We start from the raw sequence: 11492 nt of genomic DNA on the forward strand, positions 1-11492 counted from the left end.
TTTTACTGGAAATTTCACTGGTGCAGTAATATATTGTTGTCCCACAACTATGAATATTAAAATAGCATGGGATTCTTCACTCTGATTAGATATTGTAGAATTCTATTAAAAGCAGTTGTTTTTGGGGGACAGTAATACGTGATCTAGAGAGGTGCAGAAAGGGAGGCTTGGGCTGTGGATTTCAAAACTGGCTGGTTTTGGGGAGCTTGAGTCTACTAATGTCTTGAGGGATCATGTATGGCAGCAAGAAAAGAAAATCTAATTTCTCTATTTTGTAAACATTGCAAGATAGTGATGGAACAACAGGGTGTTGTAAGTGTGAATTTAGAAATTCTGACTGACATTTTAAGGGAGGTGATCTGTGAGTTTTTTCCTTCCTATCAAGTGAGCAATACATACAAGCATGCATCTCCTCTGGCTGAAGAGATTGTGTTCATCACAGCATCCCTGTTCATTCTGTTCTCTTCTGCATTCTCAGAATTGCATTTTCTCATAGAAAGGCCAAGATAATGCAAACTGTAAAATTATACCCTCCCATTCCCAAATTTAAGCATTATATCTCTAATGATGCTAAATCAACTGAAAGCTATTAGTCAGTGAATTAGGTTCATTTTTTTGTTTGTTTTTGTTTGTTTGTTTTTTATTTTTAAAAAAATACTTGGAAGAGGCTTGCTGTATTCAACACAACTCAGACAGATAATAATAGTGGCTATGTTGTTCGTGTAAGAAGCTCCAAAATTATGAATATCTATAGCATGCAACTGCCTGGTTTACTCAGGGGCTAAGCTGGAGGATGGGGGAATTGTCTATTTCCTCTGATTTCAGCCAAGGTAAATAGGCTGATAACAGAATGCCCTTTAAACTTGGGACTCTGGGAGTTGTGAGTGGAATAGTAATCAGTAAGCTTAAATTGTTCCATAAGCTTGTTGCCTGATTTCACTGTAAAATGATAAATTACTGGTGGCAAAGTGTCAAATGGAAGTAGAATCCTGCCAGTCTGGTGCTAAGGTATTTGGAGAATTAATACAAATGAAAATCGTTTTTCCAATTAATTAACTTTTTACAAAATACCATAGACATTGAGGCATTTGTTGAATACCTTTGAAAATTCAGTTAATTATTTACAAAAGTAATACTTAGGGAGTTTCACAGATGGTGGAAACTGTAGATGGAGACAGTAAAGAAGATGAGATTTAAAAGCTATTTTATCTTCCTAGTTATGGTGTGTTCAAGGAAACTCTTTGCAGAAGGTAAATACACTGAATTCTATTGTACATTGAATCTAGAATATGCAGTCTTGGTAGCTTAAATGCAATGTCTTTCATCTCTTTACTGAGTAAACACTGCTCTTTAAATTTAAATACAATTCTGTTGTGACATGGCTGATGATCACGATTCGGCTGTCGCTGATTCCTGTCTAAGCCTCAAAGCTGTCATATTGAAATGTTCAGCCTTTAGTTCAGAAGCAATTTCTTTAGGAATGTACTATTAGAATACGTACTATTTGAAATTTTGTACTATTAAAACATTTCATGTCTTGAAGTGTCTTGGGGACTGAAGTATTTTTCACTTTGTTACAAAGCAAAATAGTGGAAGTTAAATGGAGCCTGCAGAAGTTAATGTGGGGTGGTCCTGCATTTTTCTATCCCCATTTTCAGAACTGATTTCCTCTTTTTGTTGTTTTTGGGGTTGTTGTTTGTCTTGGTTTTGTTATTTTGCGGTTTCTTTAGGTAACTTTATATCATATTCAGCACTACTCTTTAAAAATGTTTTCTCTTATTACTGGAGATTGTTGTTTTAGGGTTTTTTTTTAATTGCCATTGTGCTTATTTCCTTAATCTTCATTTCTTGTTTCTTTTCTGTTGATTGTTCTTAAATTCCCTTTCTTAAGCAAGCCTAACTCCTGTATTGCCTCCTAGCAGCTTGTCCTACTTTTCTGGCAGCATTTTCCGAATTAAGGAGCTGGGGCACTGCTAATCCTGACACTTGTCACTGAATTTTACAGTAGGCATTGGTATGTCTGTGCAGCAAAGGGTTCTCATGCTTCTGGGCAAAATAGAATAAAATAAAGGTGTCCTGCATCTGTTTTGCCCAGTTCACATTAGGAGGTTTTATTCTACAGCTGATGTTCTTGTGAACCCTAGGAGCAAAACCTGATGAAATTGTAGTATGTCTTAATTTCAGCAGATCTTAAAAGATCCTTCATGCTTGTAAGTATTCAGAATTTTCTTCTTGTTTGAAAGTCTGAATCAGTCAAGCTGATATTAGATAAATTAATCTAATTAAAAACATTCATATCTGGGCTGAAATTTTTAGTGGGAAATATATTGACCTTTTTACAGATACACCTTGTGATTTGCCACTGATAGAAAATGGAAACCTTGCCCAGTACTATTACAGCTTCAGAAGTTACTATTTCCCTATGCATAAAGGAAAAAAGCTCTCCTATTCTTGTATGGTTGGTTACACAACTGAAAGTGGGACTCAAGATGGAAGAATAACTTGCACAGCAAAAGGATGGTCTCCAGCGCCACGATGCTACAGTGAGTTAGCTTTATTCACCTCCTCATGGCTTCCTGCAGGAGCATTTCCTGGCTGGTTTTCCTGGGACATAGAGGAAAAGAAGGTGCATAACAGAAGGGATAAAATGTACAGGGTGCAATCAATTATTTTTGTCAAGACTACATATTTTTGCAATAATACTTATTTTAAGGGCATTTTCCCCTTTCTATTCTTTTTATAAGAACATAAAGTTTTCCAGTTTTCTTAGTCTGGGAAAACTATTAGTTTTCCCTTAGATGTATAACTTCTTGAGTCTCCCTAGCTCTAGATTCCTTGCCTGTATTCCATGTGGTTACCAGTGGTTTGCTGTATTGTTTGATGACTGGAGCAGAGTTTCTTCACCAGGTCGAGAAAATCAGATTAGATCAGTATAGCTACAAACCCCTTCTTTTGCTTGCAGGAGAACAGAAATAGTCCATTCTTTCTAACCAAGCTGTCTTCTTTCCTTCAGGAAAATGCACCAAGCCTGTCTTAGAAAATGGCTCTTTTTACAGTACAGAAATGGACTTCAAAATCCATGAGAAATTGCAATATCAATGTAATCCAGGCTACCACACCCCAAGTGGTGCTACTGAAGATACAGTGCAGTGTCAGCCACAAGGATGGTCCTCCCAGCCAAGCTGTACTAAAACACTTGGTAGTATTCTGCATTTTTCTCCTCTCTAATCTCTTGCAGCAGTATATCATCCCACTGTCCTTGCTGTTAGCTGTGGGCCCAAAGTGCCTACGACAGGCTGTCGTTTGAGCGCTCCTAAAGCAGGCTCAGCTGTACCTCTGGGAAAAAGCTTGTCAGGTTTCACATGCCGCTGCTTTTGTGCTTTTGTAAAGATATGTAAAATGATACATGTAAAATGAATCAGCAGAGATTAAATCACACTGTTTCAAATAAATCCATTCCCATACAAACTTTCTGTTCCAAACGACAAGTGGCAAACTTGCGCTAACAACTGCATTGGTAGTTATTGGTAATTTTGCCTGGGCTATGGCCCCTTTTAAGGTGTATCTAAGGGAAGCTTTGGAATACTCCCAAGAAAAAGAGCAGCTAACATCATGCCTGTGCTTTGTTTCTTTGAGAGTCGTGCCAGGTGCCCCGGCTGGAGCACGGCAGCTACGCGGGCGCGGCGCGGGAGGTGCGGCTGAACGGGACGCTGCGGCTCCGCACGGCCGGCGGCAGCGCCTCCGAGAGCGCGCCGTGCCTGCGGCTCGGCTGGGCCCGCCCGCCCGGCTGCACCCGTACGTCATCCCGCTGGAAACCCCTGACTGCAGGAGCAAGCGCCTGCTGCCGGGAGCCGGCTGGGCTCTCACTGCTGTGTTTTCTTCCCAGGGGTGACCTGCTCCGCTTTGAGCGAAGTAGCTCACGGAGGTTTCTATCCTGTGAAGAAAGCCTATGAAGAAGGAGATGTAGTTCACTTTTTCTGTGACAAACATTATTCTGTCACTGGATTTGACTTAATTCAATGCTATAATTTTGGGTGGTATCCAGACCCTCCAGTGTGTGAAGGTACCCTGCTTTTCTAGTTCTACTGTGTCAAATTCTTAGACAAAAGCTCACACCTTCTTTCAAGAAATGCTTTATGAATGCCAAAAAAAAAAAAAAAAAAAATACAGTTTGTAGCCTAAATGTAAATCAAATGTTAGTTAAAAAGCAGGGAGCAAGGGAGGCTATGGTAATTGGAACTACATTTCAGTGAACGCTGACAGCAGGACAGATACTGTCTCATACTGTTGCCTGTCCCAGTTGTATCCTGGAGAAGCAGGAATCAACAGTTACAGGGAATTTTTTAGACACTGAAGCTCAATAAGTTGTTCAGAATACATGAAGGGTTAACCAGGCCTGCTTAATTGTGCCTTGTGGGATGGGGAGGTATCTTGAGAGGCATTAAAAATAAAATTTGTAACAAGGTCCTGCTTAGCTTGTGGTACTTTTCAGAGTTGTTCAGCCTCCCCAAACTTTACCTGTTTTGAACAGATTAAATAAAAGGTTGTCCTGAGGACAGAAATACACCTTTAGCAATTGTTATCACTTCCCCAGTGACGGGGGGATAATGGAGACTCTCAGTAAAGAAAGTTCCAAAAGAATGCGAGGTGAACCTGCTGAGATATAGAACAGAGCAGGAAGCAGCACAAAACAACCTTTACTACAGCTTTGACTCCAGCCCTGTGTTTATTCTCATGACACAGCAGGAACTTTTCTTGAGTGAGTGCAGAGAAGGTGGAGATGCTCAGGAGGATGAAGACAAGGCCTAAATCTACTTTTGAGGATACAGTAATCACAAACTTAATTTGGAGATAGGAAATGGGCTATCTTTATTGCTTCTTCTGTAGCATTAGAATTAATACATAATCTGCTTTAAATATTATATGAATGGAAGGTATGGGAAATCTCTATTTCCTGGAGTCCTACAAAGAACATTTTATTAAGTCTCTGTGGAGAAATTACAAATTTGTTTATAGCAGTACAATGACATAGTACTTCTATTTCATATTTGTGGAATGCAAAATCACTTGTTTGTTCAGTCTCCCATTGCATTAAGAAAATTTTATTAAGAAATTACTCCAGCTTAGCCAAAAAAAAAAAGCCTTTTGAGTGATAGGCTTGCATTGTGTATGGTGAGCTTAATTGTGTACGTGGCTCTGGTAAGAGAGAAATCAATATGCAATTTTTCATTTTCAGATGTAAAAAATAAATGTCCTCCACCACCACTCCCTCATGGCCATACCAGCACAGCCAGAAGAACTTATCATAATGGAGACAAAGTTCGTGTACAGTGTACCTTGGCAAGGAGAGGATCTGAGGAAATCCAGTGTGAAGGAGGAAAATGGACATCCCCCTCTAACTGTATTGGTGAGTTACTTCTGTGAAGGCTGACAATGGAACTGAAATGATTCTTCAACCTTTGCCTTAACTTTCTGGAGAGTCTCAGTTTCCATATCTGCAGAACTTCCTCTCCTCTTTCTTCTCCTTCCTCTCTTAAAAGGCTTGGTGGGCAAAGTGCTGCATATTTTGCAGGAAATCCGTGGTTCCCAGATTAAAAAGGATCAGCTAGGTGAATTCAGCTGCCACCTGGGACATCTTCCCTGGAAAACTGGGATTATTACATTTGACGGTGCCTCATGTCTGTCTGTTTTAGTACTTTAGAATGAGCTGTTTGTGTGAAGACTGGTTCTGAGTCTCTGCTATGGTTACAGGAGCTGTGGATAAGCAGGAATCTGGGACAGCACCACCACCACTCGAGGCAGATGCAGAAATAAGGGCAAGCCAGACACATCCCAATGAAGATATGATAGGTGAACATTGCTCTTCTTTTCAAAAGGGACTCTCCAATCCAATTATAGGCACTTTATGACTACTTTTATTCTTTTGCTATAGGACAGTTCCTTATTTTTGAAAGTGCTTGCATGGGCTACAGATGTCAATGTAGCCAATAAATAAAAGGCCATTGTTGCTTCTTTCTAAATTACACCAATAAGCCTGCTCTGTATTTGTAATTTTATTTCATACAGAGCATTTACTTTCAGTCATTTTGTACCCTTTAGTATTATTTGGACATGCAAATTCATGAGTATTTTGTTGTTCCTTTGACTAATATTTACAATGAGGATTTTTTTGAACCACACATAGATGAAATATTTCAAGTAACAAATAAGATGGTCTACATCACCTAAAAAGAACTAATCTGTATTGAGTGTAAACCAGCAAGAGTCAAAAGTAGTCATAAATGTAAAGTGTGGAGGGAAATAAAATGCATGTCTGCAATTCAGAAAGGCAAGTGTAGAGTTTCTGAAAATGAAATTTGGAAAAGGAATTATATTGGTTTGGATTCTATTTGTTTGCAAATTTTTTGCTCAGTCTAGTATTGGTCTAATACTTTCACCAGTGTTAACAATGTTGTAATCTAATCAAGATCGAATTGCCTTTCTCTCTGTCCCATATCAGAAATGCAGCAAGACTGTGCTTCTCCACCTGTGGTTAAAAATGGGGCTGTCCTGGGCCCATTGCTGGAGAGTTACAAAAATGGTTCCTGGGTAGAATATGGTTGTCAGCATTACCACTTTCTGGATGGGCCCAGTACAGTTTATTGTCACCATGGAAACTGGACAGAACAACCAACCTGCTTAGGTGAGTCTTGGAAGGAAAAGCCAGTTTGTCATATGTAATATAAAAAGGGAAAATTGGAAGGAACCTCTAAATATTTTTTTCATTACCATCTTTTCTCTTTCGTTGGCATTAATAAAGATTCCAGAAATACGAGGATGAACTAAAATTAAATTTTTAGCAGGCCTCTCCTGCTGGGTATGCTCTGACCTGTTCTTACAACCACCCCATTAAATAGATTCCTCTGTTTCCTGAGTGAGCTATTCTAGTACATAGCTATCCTTGTTTCCTCGGGGGATTCTCCAATTTCTTTCCTCCAAGCTGTCCATTCAGTTAATTTCTTCCTGCCTTTCAATAGATGATTAGAAGGAATGGTGTGGCCATTCCCAAAATGGCTTTTAGATACAATTAACAAAGAATTACCAATGACTTCTTGGACTTTTGTTTTTAAACTTTCAGGCTTTTTTTTTTAATTATGTGTCTTTATATCTGTTGTTTCATCCTGGTGTGGACTTTCAAATTTGTCTGTGCTGCTTTTATGCATGCTGCTCAAAACAATGTATAGAACTCCCACTAGAGAATTACCAGTGCTAGCAGGAATACAATCAAGGGTTGTTTGTTTATCTTTCCTTCCTTCCTCTAATGAAATAATTAAATTTTACTAACATCCTGTGTTAAATTGGCTCACCTTTCAGTTTAATCTACCATGAAAATGAAAATACACAATCAGTTCAGTTTTAATTACATATTTCTAAATGAACAGAAGTTACCTCATCTAGACTTCATCTAGAAAGGTTCAGGTCAGCATTTTTGGATCTGAGTACTCAAATTTAACAAATCCTGTGAAATAATGAAATCTCATCTCCTGTGAGCATTATTTGTCTCGTTAGCATCCCAATAAACCCGTCATCCTTTGCATGTATTCTGAGATTTCTTTTCAATGCTCACCTAAACAGTCCAGAAAGAGCCCATGCTGATGTTAGCTTCAGGAAAATTCCAGGGGAATTTGGTGTTACACTGAGCTTCAGGAAAATTCCAGGGGAATTTGGTGTTACCCCGCTGTCACCAGACTGCCAATAACTGAGTTCTCCTTGCCTTTCCCTCAGCAGAGCATCAGTAAGGGCTTTTATCAGCCAGTGCTTCTCATGGAACTTGTAGAAATTTATTTTTGTAGGTGACCCTCTGTTAGGCTTTGTTGACATTGAACAGTGGTTTCAGAAGTTAACAAGGTTAATCATCTAATGGAAAGCTACACTCCCTGATGTAATCCTGGCACTGGGTTTTAAGAACCTGTCAGAAAGCAGCCATTCCTTTTGCATGTGCTTGGTTTTTGTTGTCACTTCAGACCATTTCTTTCCATTTGCCTCTTTTTATGCCTCTGTAGTTTTTTGTCTTGCAAGATTCAGACTCATTTTAGAATTATTGACTTGGGGTTCTCTTTCTTCACTCCTACAAAAGGGAGCTAAGAAGCCAGTTAAGGTGGCTTTTTGTTAAAATACATTTTTATTTCCTAGAACCATGTATGCTGAGTGTAACTGATATGGACAGCAACAACTTAACATTGAAATGGAGACGGGAAGAATTAGTGTTCCTCCATGGAGATCTCATAGAGTTTGAATGTAAACAGGGATATAGTTTTCTCCAGACTGCCATTCCATCTCCTGGGAGGACACAGTGTGATCAAGGCAGACTGAATTATCCAAAATGTGTTCTTCAAGGTAAAGCAATAATTTTTTAATTGCGTTTTTAATTAATCAATCTTAGACCTATTTAGAAATTATTTGCTTTGCTTTTAGTGTGGACCTCAACAATACAGATGCACAAAGCAGCTATACTGCTGAATATAGCCAAGCTTGGAAAAGTGATACACCTCCTTTTGCTCTTCAAGGCTGTAGAAGGGAGTGGGAAATCTCTGCTCTGAGCCCAGGAAACTGAAAGCTCTGTAGAAAGAGAGCTGTAAAAAGAAAACTTTAATGTTAATTTAATCTATGATAAAGCAGTCAATTTGTTAGATTCTTATTCTTAGATGTTTTTATTGTTATTGCAGCTGCTACAGAAAAATGTGGCTCTCCACCCTCTATTGCAAATGGATCTCTTACTCTCCCAGCTCTGCCCCAGTATGACAGTGGTTCTTCAGTTCAGTATATTTGCTCTGAGTATCATTTTTTGCAAGGCTCTGAGACAATCTACTGCTCTGAAGGACAATGGACCTCGCCACCAGTTTGTATAGGTAGGTGTGATAAAAAGAAGCATTTATTTCTCTATATAACTCATAGCCTCAAGGAACAGAACAGCCTGGTAGTACCTGGAAGGGCCATCTAGTCCAGTCCCCTGCTCAGAGCCCTGTCCAGCCTGACCTTGGCCTTTCCCAGGAATGGGGCAACCACTGCCTTTCTGGGAAAAGGGAAAATAGGGAAAACTGTTCCAGTGTTTTACCATTCTCACTGGTGGTAATGCCTTCCTTATGTCTAGGTTGAATCTACCCTCTCGTAGTTTAAAATCATAACCCCTTGTCCTATTGCTCCAGGCCCTACTGAAAAGTCTGTCTTCATCTTTCTGATAAGCCCCTTTTAGGCTCTGGAAGGGTGCAATGAGGTCTTCCTGGATCCTTCTTTTTGCCAGGCTGAACAATTCCAATTGTCTCTAAAATCAGATCCTCACAATTTATAATTTGAGTGTTGTCAGCTAGAACTTTTAAGTCTCAATTTCAGTGTCTTCAGTGACATATGAAAGTTTAAATAGAAGCAAGTTAAGCTCATCTGGTGTTTTGGTTGGTGGTTTTTTTTTTTTTTATTTCCTTAACTATGATATCCCTGCAGTATAATAAGACAATAGGAAATAATTAGCAGTTTTTAGTGTAGCCTGGTCAAAATAGTCTGTTCCAAAAAGAATCAATTTATTAGCACTGATCAAGTCTCTCTTTTTTTAGAGCCATGTACTTTGTCAAAAACTGAAATGGAGAAAAATAATGTGCTGCTGCAAGCATTCTATGCAGACCAAGTTTACTTTTACCATGGGGATTATGTTGGATTTTACTGTAAACAGAACCATTTTGGAGCAGAATCTGGCACAACTTTATTTCAAGTACAGTGTGAGAGAGGACAGCTGGCATATCCAAGGTGTGTTGAAAGAGGAAAGCAAGAATGGACTTGAGGAAAGCCCATAAAGGTATGTACGTGTTCTTTATCTCTTATTAGCAGGTGAATTAGGGTGGCCTCGTGTTCTCCAGGTTGCTCCACTCATCTTTGGAAAATGAGTGTTGAGTCTGAGCTGGAGGATGGAAGGGAAAGGCCTTTTTGGGATGAGGATGAGCAGTGTAGCACAGGGATGCAATACTGGCATCCACATGGAAAATGCTGGAGGAAGGACTTGCACATCTTAACAGCACTCATGTGTCCCTTCACAGGTAAGGAGCCTCTAAAGGACTGAACTTGAAGAACAATATAAAACAGCAAATATAAAAAAGCTTTTAAGGGATCTGTAAAACTACTTAAAACCTAAAAGTATACAAATTGACTGAGAAGTTAATTTTTTATAAAACTATTTTAAGAATATTAAAATCCAACTTGGCATGATTTCCTATGACACTTAAATATTGATACTCTTAAGGTTCTGCATGACAACAAGTGTGACTACAGCTATGAAGAAAATCCAGGAATGTGGACAAAGTTTGTCTTGCATCCATTTTAGTCTGTTTTAATAAAAAAGCCACTCTAAGGGTGTCTTCTGTCTTTTATGTCTAAACTCAATATCTGTGAAATCATAGCACGTATGGTGCTCTGTATGAATTTCCAAGGCTTTTGCAAGAGTTACATGAATAAGACAGAAAAAGAAAATGAATGAATGAAAGCATTCAGGAATAGACAAATTTATTTAGTCAAAACCCAGCCAACTAATAGGTGGAAAAAAAGGTTGATAAAAATACTTTACACAGTGCATGTAACAGCAATACCCTTCCTCTTACAGAGCAAACTGGAGCAAAAGGGATTAAAAGGCCCTTGCTGGAACAGCTGCTGGAAGTAGAATTCATTTACCCCCATCACTTCCTCTGGCTGTACCCACAGCCCTGGCTGTGTGGCTGTAAGCACAGGGCAGGGTGAGGGGCATTGCAGACATGAAGGCAGCATCTTGTTGATGAACTTTGAGGCAAAGAACGCATCAAATACTCAAGCTTCTTGTGGGGCTGCTGCCACTAAACCACCTACCTGTTTTAGTGACATGCCACATTTTCTTATTGATTGTTTTAATCCTAGTGTAGCAATAGAATGCCTTTTTGTGACCCTTGATGTCCCTTGTAAGTGCCACTCTGAGCTTCAGCTTTTCTAACATTATCCACACTTGCCCCTTTGGAGCCTCTTTTTGCCTCAATCCCCTGTACATTGATTTTGGTTGTTTTGCTTCAGACATCTCTGTGCAGTCTCTGGTGAGATAAGTCAGTCCAGGCAGATGTGTTTTTCCTCCTGAAGATGAGAACTGAGTAATCTTGTGCTTACAGGATTCTGTTCTTCAAGACCTAGAAGCTTTTCTGGACTCCTATGACTCCCCATTAAGCAATCCCATCTCCTCTTTTCCTAAATAAGTCAAAGTCTGCTCTCCCAAGATGCATGATTTATACTCTGGTACTTGCTTTTTTCTCTCCCTTCTGAATCAGAGTGCATTAGCACATGGCTACCACAGCCAGGCTGACACTGATTTCCACAAAGCACTTTCTCTTTGTTTGTGAAGGGCAGATGGGGCTGGGGGTGGCACAGACTGGCCTATCCAGGGCCTGGACCAGGAACTAGTCCCCACCTTTCCCTAGAAATCCTAATTACTCGCACCCCAACGTCTTGCC

At 39.5% G+C, this 11492-nt stretch overlaps 1 protein-coding gene across 1 annotated transcript; it reads left to right on the forward strand.

The window, feature by feature from the left end:
- The first annotated feature begins 1186 nt into the window (after positions 1-1186).
- LOC121360114 (coagulation factor XIII B chain-like) lies at positions 1187-9811 on the forward strand. Its single transcript, XM_041479636.1, has 11 exons — positions 1187-1250; positions 2343-2543; positions 3014-3199; positions 3637-3795; positions 3887-4063; positions 5237-5407; positions 5752-5850; positions 6500-6682; positions 8173-8376; positions 8706-8888; positions 9588-9811. Exons 1-11 carry the CDS (start codon positions 1187-1189, stop codon positions 9809-9811), a joined length of 1851 nt encoding a protein of 616 aa, XP_041335570.1.
- Positions 9812-11492: the final 1681 nt, after the last annotated feature.

This window comes from Pyrgilauda ruficollis, unplaced genomic scaffold (genome assembly GCF_017590135.1).
Source record: "Pyrgilauda ruficollis isolate IOZ18807 unplaced genomic scaffold, ASM1759013v1 scaffold49, whole genome shotgun sequence".
Classification (NCBI taxonomy): Eukaryota; Metazoa; Chordata; class Aves; order Passeriformes; family Passeridae; genus Pyrgilauda; species Pyrgilauda ruficollis.